Genomic DNA, 26,885 nt, shown 5'->3' on the forward strand with positions numbered 1-26,885 from the left:
GTTTGCATGAGCACCAGCCTTGGAAAATTTAGAAGTATGAGGCCTCAGTCCTTCTGTAGACAGACGAGATCTATATACCATGGACATCTCGGCCAGTCTGGCACGACTAGAACTACCAGCCTTGGGCATGAAATTATTTTGCTTAGGACCCTGCCTATCATAGGCCATGGAGAGAACACATATAGTTGTTCTGCCATTGCCAACAGCTGCACCAGGGCATCCAAGCCTTGGCTTTCTGGCTCGCATCTTTGACTGAAGAATTGAGCTGCTTTCTTGTTGGTCACCGAAGCCATCAAATCAAATGTTGGCCATCCTCACCGGCTCACAATACAGTTGTACACCTTATGAGACAGTATCCATTCTCCAGGATCTAGAGTCTTATGATTGAGAAAATCTGCTTGCACATTATCCACTCCTGCTACATGCGCCACCGAGAGCACCCTGAGGTGTTTCCGCCAACCAAAACAACATTTGAGCTTTCGGGCGAAGAAAGGCACTCTTGTTCCCCTCTTACTGATTGACATAGGCCACCACTGTTGTGTTGTCTGAAAAACGCAGACCACTTTGCCTTGTAGTATGCTTCCAAATATCTGCAGTGCCAGGCAGATAGCTTTCAGCTCCAACCAGCTGATCAACCACTTCCTCTGAGGGGACCAGTGTTCCTGAACCGGACATGTGAGTTTCACTTAGCGAGCCTTTGGTAGATAGACCATATTTTCTTTTGTGTTGAACAAGATGACGAGATACCATAGACACTGCATTGGCTCTAGGTGGCTTTTCCGAAAGTTGACCACCCAGCCCAGGTTCTACAGGAGCTGAATCACCTTTTCCACTGCTGTCCTACTCCAGGATGGGGATCTTATCAGCCAATTGTCCAGATACAGATGCACCAGAATTCCCGCTTTGCAGAGATGTGCTGCTATTACCGCCATCATCTTGTTGAAGGTGCGAGGCGCTGTGGCCATCCCAAACAGCAAGGCTACAAACTGGAAGTGCTATTCTATAACATGGAAATGCAAGAATTTCCAGTACTCTATAAATATGGGAATGTACAGATAGGCCTCTGTCATCCAATAAGGCAAGAAATTACTCTGGTACCACTGAAGCAATGACTGACCACACCATCTCCATGCGGAAACAGGATATCTTGAGGGCCACGTTGACTGTCTTGAAGTTGAGAAATGGCCTCCAATCTTCTGAGTCTCTTTTGGGTATTATGAAGTATATGGATTATCTGCCTGAGCCTGATTCTTCATTTAGTATGGCTTCAATGGCCGCTAGATCTAGTAGCCTCTGCAGTCGCTCTGACTGCTTTCTCTAGTGGAGAATCCACAAAAAAGTCCAGAAGGGGATGAAAGAATTCGTGCTTGTACCCCTCCTGAATACCATATGTACTTGAATATAAACTGAGATTTGGGGGCTAAAATACTAGCTCAAAAAAGGGGGTCAGCTTATTTTCGGGTAGCACCTTCCCACCCCTTCTGGGCCTGCCGTAAATCTTGGTGGGCTAGCAGTGGACTGGAACAGGAGGAATCACTCCCGCCTCCTGTCCCAGCCGACTTGAAAAACTTTAACCTCCATCCCGCCTCCTCCACGTAACTTTAAAATCCCCGGTGGTCCAGGACAGGAGAGATCCCTCCTGCCTCCTGTTCTGGCTGGTGATTTCTTTTATTTTCCTACTGCCTTCCCCTGCATAACTTTAAAATCCCTGATGGTCCAATGGTGTACCGGAGCAGGAATAGCCTTCCCACACTCCTGCCCTGTAGAGAGCCGCTAATGACTGGCTTTTGCGAGAACCTATGGGAGCCATTCACTAGCAGCACTTTACTGGACAGTGTGGGAAGGCTGCTCCTGCTCCGGTTCACCACTGGACCACTGGGTATTTTAAAGGTTTGCAGGGGAGGTGGGAGAGAGGTAAAAGAAGTCATAGTTGGCCAGAACAGGAGGTGGAAGGGATCCCTCCTGTTCCGGCCCACTGCTAGACCATTAGGGATTTTAAAGTTATGCGGGGGAGGTGGGAGGAAAGTAAAATGAGTCTGCCCAAAACCCCCATAAAACCACTTTAGTAGAACCCCCCCCCCCCCGATTTCAGTTCTGAGGCTGCCAGCCTTGTACTCACTGTGCCATGCAGCTGCTGAGAGCTGCTTGTGCTGAAGTTGCAGTTAGTTTTCTGGAACACTTTCTGCCTCAAACAAGCCTGGAAATCAGACTGCTTGTTTCTTCAAATTGCCTCTCAGACCTCACGACCGGTCTGAGACCTCATCCCCCACTAGATCTTGCGTGTTGATTGGGGGGAGTGAGTCATGGAGAAAATCACCACTCATCCAGTGCTTGTGCTGAAGTTGCAGTTAGCTTTCTGGGAGATTTTCTGCCTCAAACAAGCCTGGAAATCAGACTGCCTGTTTCTTCGAATTGCCTCTCAGACCTCACGACCGGTCTGAGACCTCATCCCCCACTAGATCTTGCGTGTTGATTGGGGGAAGTGAGTCATGGAGAAAATCACCACTCATCCAATGCTCAAGCCCTCTGTGAACAGAACCTTGGGCGAGCCTTGCTCCCAAGATAATGTCCCCTGAGCTCCTAAACAGTGCAGGCCGATCAAGTAGTTGCTCTGACAAACAGGCTGCCCCTTGGCTGCAGACTTCTCGCCTCAGTCTGAGCTCTCTCACAGCCAGAGATGTCCTAGAACTGGAAGCCTCTGTAGCACTGAAAAGCTTCATGATTGGCTAGAAAAAAACAATCCAAAAATAAAAGCAGAAATAAACACAAACAGAAGAAACAGGCTCCTACCATGTCACGTGTAGAGAGATAAACTGAGGAAATGGAGCACAGCCCAGAGAGATGGGAGACAGAAAAAAATTCTAATGAGGCTCTCTACACTAATTCTCATGGAAATAGATTGACTACCCAAAGGTTTAGGAATGCACCAATTTTCAGCCAAGCCAATTTACCTAGGCTAATAGATATTTGGCAGCATAAATGGCTTGAAACACTAACTTCCATATAATTTACATATAAATGTTAGATACTATGAATATAAGTTATTAATAATTAGAAGGCCCTAGGCTTACCTGAAATGCATTTGTCATGAGCTAAAGAGATAAGTGGCACATTGGTTTTTCCAATATAAACACCTTCTTTTGTTTCTCCATCATCAAAAACATAAAAACACAGTGATTCTGATTTTAAGTATTGGTCCAGGTCTGCATTCATTGGTACCGGGAAGCACATGTGGTCATCAAACTGTGGATTATTGCTGCTAGCAATGATAAGTGTATCATGATCAGCAAAATCAAAGAATCTGTACACAGCATAAGGGTTTGGCTGTAGATGGCTTCCTAGGATTTGTAGATTATTGCAGCCTTTTATTGTAATGTGCAGTTCATTTAAATTTCCATCCATTAGAACTGGAGTGCTCTCTTGGGCAGTTCTGAGTTCCTGATGATTTAATTGAGACAATAGACGTTAAGGAAATTAATATTGTGGTAACCAATTATGTAATTGTAAAATTATTGCCATATCCACTCTAAATTAAAAAGGTTGTCGTGGAATATAAGAGCATATCAGTATCAGTATCTAAAGCTGATGCAAATTTTTGACCTTTGTAGCTGTTCCTCTTAGTTTTCTTTTTTTAACCATTCTCTTTTTATTATAGTCTCCTTTTTGAAAATTAAATGCTAATGTATTGGATTTCCTGTGTGCCCTTACTCTAGAGATTATATCAAGTCTGATAATGTTAAGATTATTGTTATCCAAAAATGTTAACAAGCCTACTCTAATTTAGAGGGGTCACATGGCCCCAACACCATTGCCTCCTGTACCAATCTTCATTTTATATACCGAATCCACTCCCTACGGAGCTTGACTTGGTTTAGTTAGTAAAAAATGAAACATAACAAGTAAAAACTGTGGGATAGAAACAGAAATTGGTTAGATTAGATGGATGGAAAAAGTTAGAAAAAAGTCTGTTGAATTGCTTAAAATTACTATACGACAGATAAAATCAAATTAACTATTGTGAAAACAACAAGGTTTTTAAACTTTTTTGAAACTGAAATAATTTATCTACCAGTCATAGAGAATTTGGAAGTCCATTCCAAATTCTCACCAATTTATAAGTAAAAGATTTACTAAGCTTCCCAGTGCATTTAATACCTTTCAGAGAAGGAAATGCTAGTTTGTGAATTGTTGTAATTCTTGAATAGCAGGATCTAAAGGAATTCCCACTAAGGGGAATCAAAGAGTTAAATATTCCATAAAGGAGTTTGAAAGCTACACATGCACACTTGAACTGTATCCTATGATGGACCACAAGCCAATGGATTTTTCTCAGCACTCCACTAAGGACTAGGTCTAGAATTGTTTCCTCTCTTGTTGATTCCTGAACCAGCTGCTCCATAAAGCAGTTCTTGATTTTATCAAGGAATTCTATCTCCCTAGCATGCCCTAATGTTACATTTACCCAGTCAATATTGGGATAATTCAAATCATTACTGTTTTGTTATCCAGTTTATTAGCCTCTCAAATTTCTGATGATATTTCTGCATCTGTCTATTCATCCTGGATAGGTGGATGGTAGTACATTCCTTTCACTATCCTTTTCCTCTTTACTAAACTAAACTAAACTAAACTAAACCTTAAGTTTAATGGGAAAGTACCTGAAGAAAGAGCTGTTAGGATGGGAGGACATAAGAGAAGTGGAAAGACAGTGGTCTAAGCTGAAAGGAGCGATAAAAATGGCTACGGACCTTTATGTGAAGAAAATCAATAAAAACAAAAGAAAAAGGAAGCCGATATGGTTCTCCAACCTAGTGGCTGAGAAAATAAAGGCGAAAGAGTTGGCGTTCATGAAATATAAAAAAAACCAAGAAGAGGAGAGCAGAAAGGACTACAGGGTGAAACTGAAAGAAGCCAAGAGAGAGATACGTTTGGCGAAGGCACAGGCGGAAGAACAAATGGCTAAAAATGTAAAAAAGGGAGATAAAAATTTTTTCAGATATATTAGTGAAAGGAGGAAGATAAAAAATGGAATTGCTAGGCTAAAAGATGCTGGGAACAAATATGTGGAGAGTGATGAGGAGAAAGCAAATGTGCTAAACAAATACTTCTGTTCTGTGTTCACAGAAAAAAATCCTGGAGAAGGACCGAGACTGTCCGGCAAAGTTACACGAGAAAATGGAGTAGATTCTGCGCCGTTCACGGAGGAGGGTGTTTATGAGCAACTTGAAAAACTGAAGGTGGACAAAGCGATGGGACCAGACGGGATCCATCCCAGGATACTAAGGGAACTCAGAGAGGTTCTGGCGAGTCCTATTAAAGACTTGTTCAACAAATCTCTGGAGACGGGAGTGATTCCTGGGGATTGGAGGAGAGCGGATGTGGTCCCTATTCATAAAAGTGGTCACAGGATGAAGCAGGAAACTACAGGCCGGTGAGCCTCACTTCAGTTGTTGGAAAAATAATGGAAGTGTTGCTGAAAGAAAGGATAGTGTATTTCCTTGAATCTAATGGGTTACAGGATCCGAGGCAACATGGCTTTACAAAAGGTAAATCGTGCCAAACGAACCTGATTGAATTTTTTGATTGGGTGACCAGAGAGCTGGATCGAGGACATATGCTAGATGTAATTTATTTGGATTTCAGCAAAGCCTTTGATACAGTTCCTCATAGGAGGCTGTTGAACAAACTTGAAGGGCTAAAGTTAGGACCCAAAGTGGTGAACTGGGTCAGAAACTGGCTGTCGGACAGACGCCAGAGGGTGGTGGTTAATGGAAGTCGCTCGAAGGAAGGAAAGGTGACTAGTGGAGTCCCTCAGGGTTCGGTGCTGGGGCCAATCCTGTTCAATATGTATGTAAGTGACATTGCTGAAGGGTTAGAAGGAAAAGTGTGCCTTTTTGCAGATGATACCAAGATTTGTAACAGAGTAGACACCGAAGAGGGAGTGGAAAATATGAAAAAGGATCTGCAAAAGTTAGAGGAATGGTCTAATGCCTGGCAACTAAAATTCAATGCAAAGAAATGCAGAGTAATGCATTTGGGGATTAATAATAGGAAGGAACCGTATATGCTGGGAGGAGAGAAGCTGATATGCACGGACGGGGAGAGGGACCTCGGGGTGATAGTGTCCGAAGATCTAAAGGCGAAAAAACAGTGTGACAAGGCAGTGGCTGCTGCCAGAAGGATTCTGGGCTGTATAAAGAGAGGCGTAGTCAGTAGAAGAAAGAAGGTGTTGATGCCCCTGTACAGGTCATTGGTGAGGCCCCACTTGGAGTATTGTGTTCAGTTTTGGAGACCGTATCTGGCGAAAGACGTAAGAAGACTTGAGGCGGTCCAGAGGAGGGCGACAAAAATGATAGGAGGCTTGCACCAGAAGACATATGAGGAGAGACTGGAAGCCCTGAATATGTATACCCTAGAGGAAAGGAGAGACAGGGGAGATATGATTCAGACGTTCAAATACTTAAAGGGTATTAACGTAGAACAAAATCTTTTCCAGAGAAAGGAAAATGGTAAAACCAGAGGACATAATTTGAGGTTGAGGGGTGGTAGATTCAGGGGCAATGTTAGGAAATTCTACTTTACGGAGAGGGTGGTGGATGCCTGGAATGCGCTCCCGGGAGAGGTGGTGGAGAGTAAAACTGTGACTGAGTTCAAAGAAGCGTGGGATGAACACAGAAGATTTAGAATCAGAAAATAATATTAAAGATTGAACTAGGCCAGTTACTGGGCAGACTTGTACGGTCTGTGTCTGTGTATGGCCGTTTGGAGGAGGATGGGCAGGGGAGGGCTTCAATGGCTGGGAGGGTGTAGATGGGCTGGAGTAAGTCTTAACAGAGATTTCGGCAGTTGGAACCCAAGCACAGTACCGGGTAAAGCTTTGGATTCTCGCCCAGAAATAGCTAAGAAGAAAAAAAAAAAAAAAAAAATATTTTTAAATTGAATCAGGTTGGGCAGACTGGATGGACCATTCGGGTCTTTATCTGCCGTCATCTACTATGTTACTATGTTAAGTTTATATACCGCGTCATCTCCACGGAAGTGGAGCTCGACACGGTTTACAGGGATTAAAAATAAAGAGGAGGAACTACAATGGAAGGAGGGAGAGGTAAGGTGAACAAGGATGGAGGAGGTACATAGAATAATGGAGAGGGAGGGAGTGGTTACATTTTGGTGAAAAGCCAGGTTTTCAGATGTTTTCTGAAGTGTTGGAGGGAGGTCGAACTCCGAAGATGGGCCGTAAAGCTGTTCCACAGCTCAGTGATCCTGAAGAGGAGGGATGTACCATGTTTTCCTGTATGGGAGATGCCAATTAGAGAAGGGAAGGATAGTTTGAATTTCTGAGTGGATCTGGTGGAGTGAGTGCTCGAGAGCCAAGATAGTGGGAAGAGGGGAGGAAGGATGCCGTGAAGAGATTTGAAGGTAAGACAAGCGCATTTGTAGCGAACCCTGAGGAAGACTGGGAGCCAGTGAAGCTTAGACAGAAGCGGGGAGACGTGGTCAAATTTGCCTTTTGCGAAGATTAATTTAGCTGCGGTGTTCTGAATCCGCTGAAGTCTGAGAAGATGTTTCTTTGTTAGGCTTAGAAAGATGGAGTTGCAGTAATCGAGTCGGGATAGAATGATGGATTGGACAAGGACGGCGAAATGTTGTTGGTGGAAGCAGGATCTAACTTTTCTTAGCATATGGAGATTGAAAAAGCATTTTTTTACTAGGGAGTTGATGTGGTCGTTAAAGGACAGTGTGGAGTCGATGATGATTCCCAGAACTTTGCTAGAGTGCTCAAGCTGCAGATTGGTGCCAGAGGAAAGTGGGATGTGGGAGGGTAGCTGATCCAGTTTCGGGCCGAGCCAAAGTAGTTTTGTTTTGGCCTCATTTAGTTTCATTTGAACAGTGAGGGCCCAGGATTGTAGACTTGTTATACAGGATGAGATGTTAACCGAGAGGTTGGTGAGGTTAGAGTCGGTCTCAATAAGGACGAGGATGTCGTCGGCGTAGGTGTAAAGTGTCTCCGAGGTGGAAAGTTGGAGGAGTTTCAGGGAGGACATATAGACATTGAAAAGAATCGGGGATAAAGGTGAGCCCTGCGGGACTCCGCAGATCGGTTTCCAAGGGGAGGATGAGGAACCCTTCATGTTAACGAGGTAGGAACGGGACCGTAAGAATTTTGAGAACCAATCTAAGACCGTGGAATTTATGCCAATTTCAGAAAGTTGGAGGATTAGTATGTCATGGTGGACAATGTCGAAAGCTGCGGAGAGGTCAAATTGGAGAAGGACAGCAAATTTGTTGCAGGAGTGAAGTTGTTGGACCTTTGAGATTAGAGAGGCTAGAAGGGATTCAGTGCTGTAGTTGGGTCTAAATCCATGTTGGTAGGGTAGGAGAATGGAGAATCTCTCGAGATAGGATGAGAGTTGGGTGGCTATGACGGATTCCAGCATTTTGGTCAGGAGAGGGATATTAGCTATTGGGCGATAGCTGGAAGGGATGGAGGGGTCGAGATCAGCTTTTTTCAGAAGTGGGGACAGGGAGATGTGTCCCATTTCTGTAGAAAACAGGCCTGAGAGCAGGGCGGAGTTTAAGATTTTGGTGAGATATGAGATGGCCTGTGCTGGAATGTTCTCATATAGGTAGGAGGGGAAAGGATCCAAGGAGCAGTTGCAGGCTTTTAACTTGAGGCAGAGCTTAGAGACCTGAGAGTCGGAAACAGGCTCGAAGGCGGTCCAGGATCTGTCGGCTGGGATATGGTTCACCTCGGTTAAATTGGGGTTGGAGGTAGTGGGCATCAGAGAGTTGTAATCGGGTGTGGGGGGGAAGGAGCTTCGTAAGGTAGACACTTTCTCATTGAAAAATTTTGCTAGATCGTTCGCGGATGGAGAAGAGGGGAGTGGGGAGGAATCGTGTTTGGAGGATATGGAACGCCAGATGTTGAACAGAGTGTTGCTTTGGTTGTTGGAGCATGAGATTTTGTTGCCGTAGTAGTTCTTCCTTGATTTTTTTAATTCGGTGTTATAGAACCTAATGGAGGCCCTCCAGGATTGTCTGTCCGTGGGGGAATTGGATTTTTTCCATTTTCGTTCCAGTGATCGACATTGCTGCTTTAGTTGTCTGTGGTGACCCAGTAGACATTATATATCTAGATTTCCAAAAAGCCTTCGACAAGGTGCCCCATGAACGCTTACTGAAGAAACTGTGGAGTCACGGGGTGGAAGGGAACGTGTACAGATGGATCAAAAATTGGCTGGCGGACAGGAAACAGAGGGTAGGAGTAAAGGGGCACTACTCTGACTGGATAGGGGTCACAAGTGGTGTTCCGCAAGGGTCAGTGCTGGGACCATTGCTGTTCAATATATTTATTAATGATCTAGAAACAGGGACAAAGTGCGAAGTTATCAAGTTTGCGGATGACACAAAACTCTCCAGCAGGGCCAGAACTGTTGAGGAATGCAAAGAACTGCAGAGCGACCTGAACAAACTGAGTGAGTGGGCAAATAAATGGCAGATGAGCTTCAATGTGGAGAAATGTAAGGTCTTGCACATAGGGAAGGGGAACTCCATGTACAGCTATACGATGGGAGGGAGGGTACTCGGGGAAAGCAGCCAAGAAAAAGATCTGGGGGTATTGGTGGATAACACAATGAAGCAGGCGGCACAATGTGCAGCGGCCTCAAAAAAAGCGAACAGAATGTTGGGCATTATCAAAAAAGGTATCACTACCAGAACAAAAGAAGTTATCCTGCCACTGTACCGAGCAATGGTGCGCCCACATCTGGAATACTGCGTCCAATACTGGTCGCCGTACCTCAAGAAGGACATGGCAATACTGGAGAGGGTCCAGAGGAGGGCAACGAGGATGATAAAGGGTATGGAGAACCTTTCATATGCCGAACGGTTGGACAGGCTGGGGCTCTTTACCCTGGAGAAGCGGAGACTGAGAGGGGACATGATAGAAACTTATAAAATCATGAAAGGCGTAGAGAAGGTGGAGAGGGACAGATTCTTTAGACTAGCAGGGACAACCAAAACAAGAGGTCATTCAGAAAAACTGAGAGGAGACAGATTCATAACGAATGCAAGGAGGTTCTTCTTCACTCAGAGGGTGGTGGACACCTGGAACGCGCTTCCCGGAGAGGTGATAGGACAGAGTACAATTCTGGGGTTCAAAAAGGGACTGGATGATTTCCTGGAAGCAAAGGGGATAACAGGGTACAGATAGAGGTTTACCTTACAGGACATTGAGCGAATAGGGTATGGATATTTAAGGTTAGGTAGGGAACACTTTCAGGTCATGGACCTGGGGGGCCGCCGCGGGAGCGGACTGCCGGGCACGATGGACCCCTGGTCTGACCCGGCAGAGGCAACGCTTATGTTCTTATGCTTATGTTCTTATGGTAGGGAAGGTACCAGGGGGCCTTGCGGGAGTAGGAGACAGTTTTTGTGGATAGGGGAGCGAGGGAGTGGTAGGTGGTCTCAGAAAGGGTGATCCAATTGTGCCAGTTGGATTCAGGGCTTGAAGGGTTGGGGGTAGTGGTGAGTAGGTTAAGAAGTTTGGCCCAGAACAGGTCGCTCGCAATTTTCTTTCGGAAGGTGATAGTATTGGGGGAACGGGAAGGGGGTTCGAGGTGGGACATGAAAATGGGGAGGCAGAAAGCCCCTAGGAAGTGGTCGGACCAAGGGACGGGGTCCCAGCGAGTGTCGCTGATTAAAGTTTTGTGTTCGGTGAGGTCAATGAAGCTGATGATGTCTAACGCATGCCCCTTTTCATGGGTTGGGTTTTCATGGGTTTACACATAGAATTTCTTTCCATAAGGACTCCAAGGTGTGTTTTGTGTCCTCTATAGATTTTAGTCTATTCGATTCAGTCTTTATACTGATACTGTAGCAATTTTTGTTTTTAAGATTCAAGATTCACTATAATATGTGAAAAAAGGAACCCCTCCCCCCCACAATCAAAGGATGGAAATTAAATCAATAAAAAAATACCCGTATCCAACAGCCCACATTATTGGGAGGGAACAGAGATAAGTGTGAGGCAATTATTCTTAGGAAAATTAAGGATTAAAAATTTTAATTGTGCTAATACATTATATTTCCACCAACACCTCCTTCCTTACTGTAAAGCATAATAAAGCAAACATCTAAACTTTAGTCTGAAATCACTACACTTTTATGAGTAATAAATCCTTCCAATTGATCTGGTTCAAAAAAATATATAACTTTTCCCAGCAAAAGTGACTTAATATTTACATGGAAATTTCAAATAAGTACCATCCATGGCTAGAAGGCTCAATTTTAAGTCCAAAAAGACCTTAAGCCTCATTTGGGTTGAATGAGCCACTGGAAAAAAAATTAATTTTCGACTATAAAAGGGAGAATCCTTTTTCTGAAAATAAGCTTTCATAACCAAACTCTTAGCAGTTTCAGCCACAAAAGTTACAAGTAATATTGCTCTTATTATCTTGAGAATCTTCCCAAAAATGCAATTATGTCGCAACTTTTAGGAGCACCTTATGTGTATCAGCATTCCTGTCTGTCCCAGCCAACTGAATCACATTTGTTGGAAAGTAAAATAATCTTGAAATATGTATACCTTTTGAATCTGGAAATTTCAAAACCTCCGAAAAATACTGTCTTAGAAAAAGATCTGGGGACAAGAAATAGGAAAATTTAAGAACCTCAAGGTTTTTAGCTTTAGCTAAATTTTCCATCATTTCCAATTCTCTATGAAGTTAAAGACTGTCCTTAATAGCAGACAGTCCAGTAGGAAACAAAAGACTTTCCTCTTTTCCAATTTTCTCTGCAGTAACCTTTAAAAAGGAGCACACTTGTGACACAGTTATTTTTAAACATGGACTCAGTACAGGTAACTACTGACCATATAACTCTTAAAGAAATGTCTGTGTTTTTGTCCATGTTCTTTCCAGGGGTAATATTTTGTTTCTAAAAAGGGAACCAGCTGAAGCAAAACGTAAATTTATAACACCTGGTTTTCCAAAAACACAATCATTTGGCTCTCTTTCTAAGGATTTCGAGGCCCCTGAATCTTCATAAACCAATTCAGTCTTGAGCTGGGAGACTAAGGGTTGAGGAGGAGGGGTAGATATACCTCCTGGGCTAAAGGCAGGTCAGACTCTGGAGAGGAAGCAGACAGTTGATGTGTGCTGCTTACTGTTGAAGTTATGTTTGTCCATAGGACCCAATAGCTTAGGGGAAAAAGTCTGAATATTATGTAATTTAGCCTTCCGCTTACCCATTTTCATGATGTTCAACCGAAAAAGAGAAGATCTGTTCTTAACTAATCTAATCTTCTATTTCTGCATCGCACATACTTAAGCAGGCTCAAGGCGACTTACAAAGAGAAGAGACGGGAGTGAAGAGAGTAGGGAAGGAGAAAAGGGGAAACTCGGGCAAGGGAAGATCTGAGAAGTTTAAGTATCAAAGAGACTGGTTTTCAGATTTTCCGGAATGTGGTGTAGTTGGGTTCTGTTCTGGTCATTTCAGCAAAGTCATTCAAGGTTTTCACTCCAAGGAAGGTGAGCATAGAGTGAAAGATTCACTTGTATTGGAGATTCTTTGTTGAAGGGAGGTTCAGTAGTATCCTGTTAAGGGTTCTGTGGGAGGTAGACCATGCTTTTGAGAAGAGTTGGATGAGTGTTGCCGCTGAGTTTCCGTGAATTATTTGGTGTATGATGCATGAAGTTTTAAATTTTATTTGTGATGGGATGGGTAGCCAGTGTAGTTGCCTGATGAAGACTGATATCGAGTCGTATTTTTTCAGGATGAAAATTAGTCTTACAGCTGTGTTTTGTATGAGTTGCATTTTGTGAGTCAGTGTGCTGTTGATACCCATGTAGGCAGAGTTACAGTAGTCCAGCTGTGTTAGGATCTTCGACTGTACAATCAGAGCAAAGTGACGTTGATGAAAGTACGGCCTGATGAGTCGTAGTTGCCTCATGGTGAAGAGGGACTTTTTCTGAATATTAGAGATTTGGGCTTCCATGGTTAGTGTGGAGTCATGAATGCAGCCTAGGATTTTGGAGGTTTATCGACTGTGAGGGTGTGGCCCATTCGGAGAGTGATGCTTGTCGGTGCTGTCTGTTGGGTTATGTGGAAGAATAAGATTTTGGTTTGCTTTAATTTTAGTTTGTTACCCAATTTTAGATTCTTTCAATATTGGTTGATATTTTGTTAGTGACATCAGACTGGTTGTTGTTTGTGGGGATGAGGAGCTTAACTCTCCTCGCGCCTCCACATGGCTCCAAGGGGCATCAAATAGACTAAAAATTCTACAGGAACCGTAACACACTTTGAAATCCTTAAGGGTAAAAATTCCATGTATAAAGGGGAAAAGGATAGTGATAAGAGTGTACTACCGAAGGCCTGACCAGGATGAATGGACAGATGCTGAAATGTTATCAGACATTAGGGAGGTTAAAAAACTGGGTAACACAATAATAATGGGTGATTTCAAGTACTCTGATATGGCCTGGGTAAATTTAACATCAGAGCATGTTAGGGAGATAACATTCCTTGATGAAATCAAGGACTGTTTTATGGAGCAGCTGGTTCAGGAACCGACAAGAGGCAATTCTAGACTTTAGTGGAGTGCATGAATTGCTACAGGAGGTATTGGTGCTGGGGTCGCTTGATAACAGTGACCATAACATGATCAGATTTGATATAATCCCTGGAATAAGTTGACATAGGAAATCCAGTACAACAGCATTTAACTTTAAAAAAGAGACTATTATGAGAAGAATGGTAAAGAAGAAATTTAGAGGAGCAGTTGCAAAGGTCAAAAATTTACTTCAGGCATAGATGTTATTCAAAAATACCATCCTTGATGCCTAGACTAGATATATTCCATGCATTAAAAAAGGAGGAAGGAAGAATAAACAGCAACTGGCACGGTTAAAGAGTGAGGGGAAGGAAGCTATTAGAGCTAAAAGAGTATCCTTCAGAAAGTAGAAGAAGGATCCGACTGAAAATAATTTTAAACAACACAAGGAATGGGAAGTCAAATGCAAGATGCTAATAAGGAAGGAAAAGAGAGACCTTGAAAACAAGATTGCGCTGGAAGCGAGAACACACAGTAAAAGTTTTTTTAGGTATATTACAAGCAAGAAGCCGGGAAGAGAATCGGTTGGATCGCTAGATGACAGAGGGATAAAAGGGGCTCTCAGAGAAAGCAAGGCCATACAGAGAGATTAAATGAATTCTTTGCTTTGGTCTTCATTGAGGAAGATGTGGGGGAGTTACCGGTACCGGTATTCAATTCTGATGAATCACAGAAACTAATACAAATCTCTGTAACTCTGGAAGTTGTAATGGGTCAATTTAACAAACTGAACAGTAGCAAATCGCCTGGACTGGATGATATACAATCCCAGAGTGCTAATAGAATTGAAAAATTAACTTGCAGAGCTATTGTTAGTAATTTGTAATTTTTCTTTAAAATCCAGCATAGTACCTGAAGAATGGAATGGAGGGTGGTTAATGTGAAACCAATTTTTTAAAAGGGTTCTAGAGGTGATCCAGGAAATTATAGATTGGTGAGTCTGATGTTGGTGTCGGGCAAAATGGTAGAGACTATTATAAAGGGCAAAATGACAAAACCTATACATAAGCATGGATTAAAGAGAGAAAGCAAACATGAATTTAGTCAAGGGAAATCGTGCCTCACCAAGCTATTGCATTTCTTTGAAGGGGTGAATGAACATGTGTATAAAGGTGAACTGGTTGATATTGTGTATTTGGATTTTCAAAAGGCATTTGACAAAGTAACTCATGAAAGACTTCTGAGGAAATTGGAGAGTCATGGGATAAGACCATAAGAATTGCCCCTGCTGGGTCAGACCAGTGGTTCATCATGCCCAGCAGTCTGCTCACGCAGCGGCCCTTTGGTCAAAGACCAGTGTTCTAGCTTTACCTGCGTCCGTTCTGGTTCAGCAGGAACTTGTCTAACTTTGTCTTGAATCCCTGGAGGGTGTTTTCCCCTTTAACAGCCTCCGGAAGAGTGCTCCAGTTTTCCACCACTCTCTGGGTGAAGAAGAACTTCCTTACGTTTGTGCGGAATCTATCCCCTTTTAACTTTAGAGAGTGCCCTTTTGTTCTCTCTACCTTGGAGAGGGTGAACAACCTGTCTCTATCTACTAAGTCTACTCCCTTCATTATCTTGAATGTTTCTATCATGTCCCCTCTCAGTCTAGTCTTTTCAAGGGAGAAGCGGCCCAGTTTCTCTAATCTCTCACTGTACGGCAACTCCTGCAGCCCCTTAACCATTTTAGTTGCTCTTCTCTGGACCCTTTCGAGTAGTACCGCGTCCTTCTTCATGTACGGCGACCAGTGCTGGACGCAGTATTCCAGGTGAGGGCATACCATGGCCCGGTTCAGCGGCATGATAACCTTCTCCAATCTGTTCATGATCCCTTTCTTAATCATTCCCAGCATTCTGTTTGCTCTTTTTGCCACTGCCGCGCATTGCATGGACGGCTTCATTGACTTGTCGACCAGTACTCCCAAATCTCTTTTCTGGGGGGACTCTCCAAGTATCGCACCGGACATCCTGTATTCGTGTATACGTTTTTATTACCGACATGCATCACCTTACACTTATCCACATTAAATCTCATTTGCCATGTCGCGGCCCATTTCTCGATCGTGTTTATGTCACGTTGCAATCCTCCTGCGTCTTCACTACTCTGAATAACTTCGTATCATCTGCAAATTTAATCACCTCACTCATTGTACCAATTTCTAGGTCATTTATAAATATGTTGAAGAGCACGGGTTCAAGCACCGAACCCTGCGACACTCCACTTGTGATGCTTTTCCAGTCCGAGTATTGTCCATTTTCCCCCATTTTCTGTTTCCTATCCACCAACCAGGATAGGAGGTAATGTCCTATTATGGATTAAGAACTGGTTGAAAGAAAAGAGAGAGTAGGTTTAAATAGTGCAGAGGCAACAGCTCTACCAGTAAGCCACACCGTCTCCAGAAGATAAGTCTAGACACAGCATTTACACCCTTAGAGAGCCTTCAGGTGCCTCCCATTGGTCAGAGACTAAGGAGATGATATCTGGATGAGCAATCTTTTTTCACACAATGTTTGTATGTGAGATTTTGGCGTGCTAGATGTGAGGTGTTATTTGGGGGGCTGCTACTGTGCCTCATTTTTTCACCACTGTTTTTGATATAGTGAAGACACATAAGTGAAGCTTTTTTAGCCATATGAAGCTTAACTGAGGCTTTTTCTCCCCTTTTTTTCTGTCTTCTTTTTTCAGACTGTGGGTGTATGTGTGATTTGTGGGTGGCCTTGCAGTGTCCCATAAGACCCTTGAATGTTCTATTTAGGGCGCATTTTGAGGTAAATGGTGATTATTTGTGTCCCTATCCTAAGATAGTTTGGAGTAGTGTGACAAATATTTTCCCCATGCCATTCTCTATAGCAAAAGCAAAAACTGTGCTGAAAACTAAAAATGATCAATTCCTAAATGACAGAGGACATGCATCTTTATGGCTATAAATCTATGGGAGTTACATATAACTAGAACACACTCAGGAATGGTATTATATCAACTTACCACCATGGTTCTTTTTATCGTTTATAACAAGCAAATAGTCTAATACTAAAATTACAAAATTCCCTCAATTTCATTCAACACTAAACTATAAAAATTAGTTGTAGATTACCAGTTGCATCGGTTCTGGTTCCTTGAGATTGGATGCTATGTATCCCAGTGCCTTTGCCCGCTCTTTGTACAGTCTAATAGCTTGAGACATAGGAACTCGCAATTTGATCCAGTATTCCACAGTGCCAAAATTCTGGACATCACCTCCAATACCTACAAAACAAGAACATGAGTAAATTATTACCATGTTTTTTATATAACTCTTGTGCAAAATCTTTGCAGAAATTAGACACGTTTCTGGATGAGGAAAAATTAAGGGACCCCCACCAACATGGCTTCACGAAGGGTAGTTCCTGTCAATTCAACCTGATAGGGTTCTTTGACTGGGTAACAAAAAAACTGGACGGGGAGAGTCCCTTGACATCGTGTACTTTGACTTCAGTAAAGCTTTTGATAGTGTTCCACACTGCAAGTTATTGAACAAGATGAACGCGATGGGACTAGGAGAAACGCTGACTGCATGGGTAGAAGATTGGCTCAGCGGCAGACTTCAAAGGGTGATGGTAAACGGTACTCTCTCAGAAACGTTAAGAGTAACCAGTGGAGTACCGCAGGGCTCGGTCTTGGGACCAATGCTATTTAACATTTTTATAAGAGATCTGACTCAAGGACTTCGAGGCAAAATTAGGTTATTTGCCAACGACGCTAAACTGTGTAACGTTGTTAGCCGGGCAACAGAACCTAACTGCACAACCATGCAAAACACTATGGAGCAAGACCTACTTTTACTAGAACAATTGACCTGTACTTGGCAACTAAATTTGAATGCCAAAAAATGTGAGGTGATGCATCTTGGTAGTGGGAATCCTTACACTACATACACCTTAAATGGAGAAAAATTAACAAGAACTGAAGCAGAAAGGGACTTGGGAGTAATCATCCGTGAAGACATGAAGGCTGCAAATCAGGTGGAGAAAGCCTCAGCAAAGGCTAGACAAATGCTTGGCTGCATCAGAAGAAGCTTTATCAGCCGAAAGCCCAAAGTTATAATGCCGTTATACAGATCCATGGTGAGACCGCACCTGGAGTACTGCGTCCAGTTTTGGAGGCCACACTACCAAAAGGATGTGAAGAGAATTGAGTCGGTTCAGAGAACGGCCTCAAGGATGGTCTCAGGACTCAAAAATCTTCCATATGAAGATCGTCTGAGCAGGCTGCGCTTATACTCACTCGAGGAGCGTAGAGAAAGGGGGGACATGATAGAAACCTTCAAATACATAATGGGTCGCATCGAGGAGGAGGAAATCTTTACTCTTATGGGTCCCACGGTGACAAAAGGACATCCGCTAAAACTTAGGGGAGGAAGATTTCATGGGGACACCAGGAAATACTTCTTTACCGAGAAAGTGATTGATAGATGGAATGGTCTTCCATGTCAGGTAGTCGAGGCCAGTAGCACGTTAGACTTCAAGAGGTGATGGGATAAGCAGATGGGGTCGCTACAGAGGTATAATAGAGGATACTTTCTCGAGGGTGGGAGGGATCTTGATTGGGCAGACTTGTTGGGACGCCAGACCTTTTCTGCCGTCATATTCTATATTTCTATGTTTCTACTAGGTGGGATATATCTACTCAATTTTTAATATCCCCACATTAGCTTCCACCTAAATTGCATATCAAATTCAAGTTATTATGTTTGGTATTTAAGGTATTTTAAGGACTTGGTCCTAACTATTTGATGGAGAAGATGGAGTGATATTGACAACAAGGGTCATTGAGATCTATTCAATATAGAAATGTTGTTTTTCTTGGACAGATGGACTTAAAGATGGTGAAGATGGGATCTAGGGCTTTTTGGGGGGGTAATACCTGGTATCTGGAATGCTTTACTATTAAAATAAAAAATGATTTCAGATTATCTTTTTTTTAGGTGTGCACAAAAGATAAAGGCTGCTTGGGATGCTAAAAATTTTATAAAATATAGAATACAAGCAAGCAGAATACAAGTTTGCTATTAAATTAAATTGTATTTTTACTGAAAGAAAAAACAGACCCCTTTTTTAACTTTCGGTGCAAGAAAAGCTGCCTAAAATGAATAAAATATTTTAAACAAAACAGAAATCCTTACAAATTTTGTGATCAGAGAGAGAAAAAAAGGCACAATACCTTCTCATGGTTTTATTTATATCCCGCTTTATACAAAGCGGGTTCTAAAAACACATACATAATAAAAAACCACACACACTACAAAACACATACATGCAAGCACGAACTTGCCTTAACTGCCTTGTCCTACATAAAATACACAACAAAAACAATCCATCCGACCCTCACATACAATAATCGCCCACATGCCATATTTGTTTTATACCATTATGTATGTAAATTATGTATCATTTATACATTCAAATTGTAATACTATGTTGTCTTCTCTCTTTGCACCCATATTTCATCTGACAAAATAGATGATGTTTCAACAAACTTGAGATTCCTTTGCTGATGTATGTAACCCAGGAGTTTATTCCACTCTACTGGGCCCGCACATGAAAATGTCGCAGCCCTCATGGTTTGCAACCGCAACTCCTTTCTAGATGGTATTGCCAAATCACTGTTACCAGCAGAACATAACTTTAAGAATGAAGTCTGGTATGTGATTACCTCCAACAGGTACCGCGATGACAATCTATATATTGTTAAATAGATTAGCACCAACAATTTATACCTCACTCTATACTAGAGAGTTGCGCGGGGACAGAAATCCCACCCGTCCCGGTGAAGAATCCCACCCGTCCCCGTGAGGAATCCCTCCATCCCCACCCGTCCCCACGAGGAATCCCCTCCGTCCCCACCCGTCCCCGCGAGGAATCCCCTCCGTCCCCACCCGTCCCCAGGAGGAATTCCCTCCGTCACCACCCTTCCCTATAAACTTCAGAAATAGTTATTTTATTTAATTATGCTACTGAATTAAAGGCTCTGGTAGAGACCCATTTACAAATAAGCAGAGACTTTATTAATTTGGAAATATTAATTGGGAAGAATACATACTTTGTAAATGGGTTTCTACCAGAACCTCTAATGTAAATATAAAATATAAATACTCAGCTGATGAGAACCCACAAACTGTCAGCTGAGGACTTCCTTTGCAGTTGACCGGGGGTCCCTTTTGCCAAGCTTGGCAGGCAGCAGTAGCGTCCCTGAGTCACAGATGCTGGCACCTCAGTGGCTCATGGATGCTGCCAGCGACTGCTGCGCTTGGTGGAGGGGAGTTCTGGCCATCTCTAGAGGAGGTTCTCTGCTGGCGGTGCTTGGGGATCCCCACCAGTCACAGCAAGGGTCAACAAGTACTTCAACACTGTAGAAATAAAACCAGAAATGCATTTCCTTTTCTTTTGAACACAAAACAAAGACATCTGCCATATACATTTCCCAAAGCTAACATATTTTAGTCAATAAATTCCGTTTTTTACCTTTGTTGTCTGGAGACTTATTTTTCCATAAAGTTGGTCCCAGTTTCTTTTTTCCACTTTCCCATTTTCTGTAAATTCTTCTGTTGCTGTCCATTGGTTCCCCCTACCATGGTCCAGCATTTATCTCTTTTTCATCTTTCGTGCCTGCCCACCAGCCCCATGCCCAACATTTCTCCTTCTATCATCCCTCTCCAGTACTATGCCACATCTCTCCCTCCATTCCCTTCACCACTGTCCAATATTCCTCCCTCTTGCATCCCTTTCAATCTGTCCCATTGTTCCCTTGCCACATTTCTCACTCTCATCTTTTTCTTCCCTATCATATTCTGTACCTTCCTCCCTACGACCAAAAATTCTCCTCTTTCTTCCATTTGCCATGTATACACAACCATCTCTCTTTCCTGCTCATTGACACACCCTCACCCAATTCTCTCTTTCTATTCCCTCCCCCACCTCAGCATCTCTTTCCCTCCCTTCCTCTCTCCCCAGTTCATGACTTCTGTGTCCAAAAATGCACTCCCTTCCACCACTTCATTCGAGTCCAGATAACAGCAGGGGTTGGAGGCAGCCTGCAGCAAGCCATATGTAGCTGACCCAGAAGTCTTCCCCCGAAGTCAGAGCTGACATCGGAGGGAAGGTTTTGTATCAGTCTGGCGGCGGCTGAGGTGTCAGGTGGGAGGGGGTAGATACTGGATGTAGGAGGTGAGAGGAGACAGACTGTAGATAGAAATGGGGAGTTATCAGACACACTGGATGAAAGGGGAAAGATAAGACAAGCTGGAATGCCTGGGGAGAGAGAAAAAGACAGATGATGGATGTAAAGAAAAGGAGAGGGGAGGAAGACATTGAATGGAAAGGAGGAGAAGGGGAGGATACGGATGGAAGGGTGGAAAGAGAAAGATGGAGCAGACACTGAATAGAAGGGGGAGAAAGAGAAATGAAGCAGATGCTGGGCTGAAAGGGGGGAAAGATGGGCAGATGCTGGATGGAAGGGGGAGAAAGAAGGGTGGATGATGGATGGTATGACAGAGGGGGCAGAAAGGAGGAAGAGAGGAGACAGATCAGATGCTGGGCAGAAGCAGCAGACAGAGGGGCAGATGCTGGATGGAAAGAGGGGGAGGGGCAGATGCTGGATGGAAAGGGACCTCAGGTCAGCATCTGAATGGCCATGCAAGTCTACATGGGTCCAAATGGTGCCACACACTGCTAGACCCCTCCCAGTCCATTGTGCTTTCTAGAAGCCAGTATTGTGGTGCAGCCTGGTCCCTGCTAGGTTTTCTCCCCCTAGAATGGGACAGACTGTGCTTTTGCTGGCAGAGGCAAAGTGGTGAGCCTGCACAATGGCGCAAATTAGCCCCCCTCCCCACCCCACCCCACAAGTGTCCTCCACCCAGAACAGGACCGAACCTGGGTTTCCAGTGGCTGAGCAGTAAGCCTATCAAGGCATCCCCTACCGATAATGGAACCAACTCTGCATTCTCGGCCTTTGTATGAGAGAGGTCTGGTGCCCCAGAGTAAGAAGACTTAGAGCCATAGAGCATGAGACTCCCACGGGGATGAAAACAGCCTACCTAAATTCTGGCGATGCAGGCATGCAGCTTACAAGTCCGGCGTAGCGGCAGGAAATAGCCATGCTGAGCAGTGAGCTCAGCACGTACACAGATGAAAGCCTTGCTTGCTGATTGGTCTAGCGGCCCCGCCCCTCCGTGCCACCAGACCAATCTGTGTACGTGCTGAGCTCACTGCTCAGCATGGCTATTTCCTGCCACTACGCCGGACTTGTAAGCTGCATGCCTGCATCGCCAGAATTTAGGTAGGCTGTTTTCATCCCCGTGGGAGTCCCATGGGCCAGGGGGCGTCCCCGTGGGAGTCCCGTGGGTCAGGGGGGCATTCCCGTGGGAGTCCCGTGGGCCGGGGGGGGGGGACACCCGCGGGACCCCCGCGATCCCCGTTCCCGTGCAGACCTCTACTCTGTACTCTACCTCAAGCCAATACAACTTAATATAAAACTCTGATACGTGATCAGATATTGATAACCTAAATAATGTGCGGATGACAGAATTCTGTGCAACCTGTAGTGCTGTTCTTGAAGCACAAACGAGGCAGCAATAATTTATAGACCAGGATACCCATGCATGTCATGCACAAAAAAACTGTTTTACATAAAGACCTAGGGGGGTCCTTTTACAAAGCTGTGGTAACAATGCTGCCAAATTAAATGCACTGAAGCTCACTGGAATTGAATGGGCTTTTGATGCATTTACTGCGGCAGCATTGCTACCACAGCTTTGTAAAAGGCAATCTTTTCAAATCTTTTGTTAAAGAGGCCCCACATGTGAATACTAAATCAGCCTGAAAAGAGATTAACATAGTTATGTTTTTCCCTGGGGCAGGAGAGAAAAATTCCTCCAAGAGAGCTACCTCAACTCTGCAGTATGAGAGACACCAACTACTGATCAAATAATAAATAGAAATAAAATAAAACAAAAAAGAAGATAAGATGATACCTTAATAAATCTTTTGACTAGCTTTCAAAGGCAATTTCTTCTTCTTCAGATAAGAAATGAGCAAAAGATAACTGCAAAGATGCAAACTTTACCAGAAAGCCTTTATGTTTGATTTGATTTTAATAATTGATATACCGTTCGATACCGAGGTGTTAGACCAATTTACAATTCTAAAAACATTTCTATCATACAATACTCTAGAGATGAGGGACAGGGGAGATATGATACAGATGTTTAAATACTTGAAAGGTATTAATACAGAAACAAATCTTTTCCAGAGAAAGGAAAATGTTAAAACAAGAGGGCATGAATTGAAGTTGCAGGGTGGAAGACTTTGGAGTAATATTAGGAAATTCTTTTTCATGGAAAGGGTGGCAAATGCCTGGAATGCCCTCCCAAGGGAGATGGTGGAGATGAAACTGGTGACAGAATTCAAAAAAGCGTGGGAGGATCTCTAATTAGAAAATGAATGGTATAAAACAAACTAAGGCCGGTTCTGGGCAATCCTACACTGTCTGTTCCCCATATATGATGATTTGGTTTAGGATGTAGGAGAGGGCTTTGATAAAAGCTCCAGTGACAGGATGATTAAGATAGGCTGGAGTGGGCTTCAATGGCAACTTCAGCAGTGGAACCTAAAGACAGTACCGGGTGGACTTATATGGTCTATTGTCCAGAAATATTAAAGAAAAGACAATTTAATCATGAAAATACTGTATAATGAGTGTGACTATTAGGCAAACCGGATGGTCCATTCATGTCTTTATCTGCTATCATTTACTATGTTATCTCTACAGCCAAAGAACCCACCCCAAAATAATCAATATTACCCCCAAATACAGTAATCTTACAATTAAAAATCATCACAATCAAATTCATTTATTGCCTTCCATTCAACCAGTTTCTTACCCAGTCACTTTAAAGCCCTTACAGCAAAGTTACTTACCTGTAGCAGGTGTTCTCTGAGGACAGTAGGCATTTATTCTCACATTTGGGTGATCTCATCCATGGACTGTCACTTTAAATTATTGCAGCGTCCCCAGCCCAAGATCAGATCTAAAGAGGCTGGCATATAGACACCGCTTAAGCGGTCATACCACATAATCCACACCATCCAGCATTAGCTGGGGACAGACATCCACTTTCATAGAGGACACCCTGCATAATTTCATGTGACAGGCATGTGCCACAAAGGGGGCTGCTACCGCCTTGAAACCTGAAGAAGCCACTTCCATTTAAAAAAAATATATCCACTGTGAGATTCTGGTAGTCCTTAAACACTCCTCCTCCAACACCAGGGAGGTACATGCGCCATGTTTCCTGCGTCATGGTGGAATCTACCTTAAGGCATGCAAAACTGTTGAAAAGCAGAAGCCAGTAGATCATACTTAAAACATAGCCTAAGAGAGCTGGAAAGAGCAGCCTGGCCTGAACTTGGGTTAATTGCCCCGCCACTATGCAAGCCAGTAGATTTGCAGTATTACCATTAATTTAACAAAATCCATGTGTACAAGAAGTACAAAAGAAGTAGAAGTCACGGTCCCGTTGGGGACGAGCGATCACAACATGATCAACTTTAAACTTGACATCGGGAAAGGGAAACGTACCAAAACCTTAACCACGACTTTAAACTTTAAAAAGGCAAGATACGATAGCATGAGAGCCATGGTGAAACAACGGCTCAAGAAAAAGATGGACAAAATTAAAACGGTAGATCAGGCATGGTCCTACTGAAAAATACCATCACGGAAGCACAAAAACTCTACATTCCGCGGATTTCCAAAGAAAGGAAAACTACAGGCAAAGGAGAACCGGCATGGCTTACTAAAGAGATGAAGGAAGCCATAAAAAAAAGGACTCCTTTAAAAAAATGGAAACGCACGAAAACAACCAAAGCTTCCACCTAGCTTCTGCCCTCTCTCTCTCTACTCCTTCCATCTACTGTCCACCCTCTCTCTACCCCTTGCATCCACTGTCCACCCTCTCTGCCCTTTCCATCCAGTGTCCGCACTTTCTCTGTTCCATATGCATCTTCCCTCTTTCTATGTCCCTTCAATAAACTGTATATCATGTGCCCTTTCTCTCCTTTGTACATGATTCATTTCAGCTTCACTCCCTCCCCTATGCTCTGGCATCTCTCTCTTCTCCTTTCCTTCCTTCCTTCCCACTCCACCCCATGGTCTGGCATCTCTATCTCTTCCCTTCTCTCCCCCCATGCCCTGGCATCTCCCTCCTCCCCACTCCCCCCATATGCGCTGACATCTCTCCTCCCCTCCATGGTCTGGTAGCTCCTTTCCTTTCTCTCCATCCCATAGTCTTGGTGTCTCTTGCCTCTTCTCTCCCTTCCCTGGTCTTCCTTCTCCCCTCTCTCTCCCCAATTGGGTGCTGCTGCAGCAGCACTTCTCATCCCCCTCCCCCTCTCCAACTGGGTGCTGCTGCAGCACTTCTCTTCCCCTCCCCCTCCCCAATTGGGTGCATCAGCATCAACACTTCTTTTCCCCTCCCCCCTCCCCAATTGGGTGCAGCAGCAGCTTTTCTCTACCTCCCCCAATTGGGTACACCAGCTTTTCTATTCCCCCTCCCCCCAAAAAATTGGGTGCAGCTGCAGCAGCAATATTTCTCTTCCCTTCCCCCCAAAATGGGTGCAGCAGCAGAATATTTATCTTGCCCCTCCCCTCCCCTATTCGGTGGAGCAGCAGCATTTCTCTTCCCATTCCTCCCAGCTCACAAACCTGTTGGTAGAGTCGCTAAGCAAGTTGTAAGCTTCCCTCCATTGCTGACCTATAGGTCAGCGATGGAGGGAAGCTTACAACTTGCTGCTTTTACTTGCTTCGGGCCTTCCTTGTTGCCGGGTCCTGCCTACTTTCTGTTTCTGCAAAGGCAGGACCCGGCAGCGAGGAAGGCCTGAAGCAAGTAAAAGCAGTAAGTTGTAAGCTTCCCTCCAGGGCTCTATCGTGTGCGTGCCGGCTTCCCTTCTCTTCTCTCTGAAACCGGAAGTTGCATCCCGTGGAGGGGAGGGAAGAGAAGGGAAGCCAGCATGCACACGTTAGAGCCCCAGAGTGAAGTTTACTAAAAGGTCCTGGGGAGAACACTGACAGGTGTTTGGCACCTAACCCCAGAATGGCCTCTGGACGAGATATTTCCTCAAAACTGTGGCCTGGAGGACTTGAAGGAGGTGAAGTCTGAAGCGCCTGCCCCCTCCCCCATTGCACTGTGACACGAGGAATACGGTCGCATATCTGATGCAACCAAGGCACAAATTCGATAGATTAGGGGCTGGGGAGTCCTTCCCAAATGATTTTTAATCAAATCAAGGGGTTTTGAGGCAGAAATAAAACTTTGAAAAAAGATCAATTAAAATCTAAGATGGCCCGACAGCAAATTTGTGCTAAAAACAGCAAAAATAAACAAAATCTGAAAATAAAAGTAGCGACTTTGGGGTCTGTGGAGGACCTGAACTCTACCCTCAGAAACTGTGAAAAGAGGTTTAACCCATTTTACAAACCACTCCTGAAGTTCCCATAGAAAATCATGGAGGTTTACTCACAGTCTCTGAAGTGCCTTGCCTGTCAGCTTTTTCACACAGCAGCTGAATGGAGAAAATGATTTTCCGCCTCAAAATAGCTCCAAATTGACCAGACTTGAAGATCTTCGGACTGTCAGTCAGCCGAACACCGACTGAAACCTCCACCCCCATTGATCCTCTCCACATAACCGGGGGCAAGAAATACAGCATGTGCCTTGAAACCTGGGAGATTTTCATTCAGGACGCATAAAGTCTATGATTAAACCCCTGACAAGGTCATCAGGTAAGGGAACTCCCAGCGGAATGGACCCCGAGTCAAAGAATGGTGGCACACGACAGGCTGGCTCCACAGATCCACCAAAGTTTCTCCATGAAGCAGCCTGCGGTCCTCGCTACATTTTCCGACTTTGTTTCGGCCTGGGATCATTTTTGAGTTGTGCAGGCCTGCTCTAACCACTACTCTGTTAGATAATAATGCACATTTAATTTTCAACTTTGAAACAGTAAATCAAACAAGAAAGGTAGAAACAGAAATTCTATAATATTGTTATCAGAAACTAAAGTAAAAATAAAGGTCTCCTTTTACAAAGCTGTGATAGTGGTTTTAGCGCGCACTTAGTGCGCACTAAATTGCCGCACGCGCTAGACGCTAATGCCAGCATTGAGCTGGCGTTAATTCTAGCCGTGTAGCGCGTGTTTAGCGCAATCGGCAATTCTGCATGCGCTAAAACCGCTATCACAGCTTTGTAAAAGGAGC

The 26,885-nt window shown here is 43.9% G+C and overlaps 1 protein-coding gene across 2 annotated transcripts in view; it reads right to left on the reverse strand.

Annotated features, from left to right (window-relative positions):
* The window catches only part of RPGRIP1L (RPGRIP1 like), a 326,668-nt gene that overhangs the window by 109,187 nt on the left and 190,596 nt on the right, over nt 1-26,885 (reverse strand). For both annotated transcript variants that reach the window (XM_033943001.1, XM_033943003.1), the window contains 2 exons: nt 16,690-16,841; nt 3,072-3,438 (listed from right to left, as the gene is read on the reverse strand). In XM_033943001.1, the coding sequence (XP_033798892.1) occupies nt 3,072-3,438; nt 16,690-16,841 (519 nt within the window). The remainder of the gene's footprint in view (nt 1-3,071; nt 3,439-16,689; nt 16,842-26,885) is intronic.

The sequence above is a fragment of the Geotrypetes seraphini genome, chromosome 4, assembly GCF_902459505.1.
Source record: "Geotrypetes seraphini chromosome 4, aGeoSer1.1, whole genome shotgun sequence".
NCBI classification, from domain to species: Eukaryota; Metazoa; Chordata; class Amphibia; order Gymnophiona; family Dermophiidae; genus Geotrypetes; species Geotrypetes seraphini.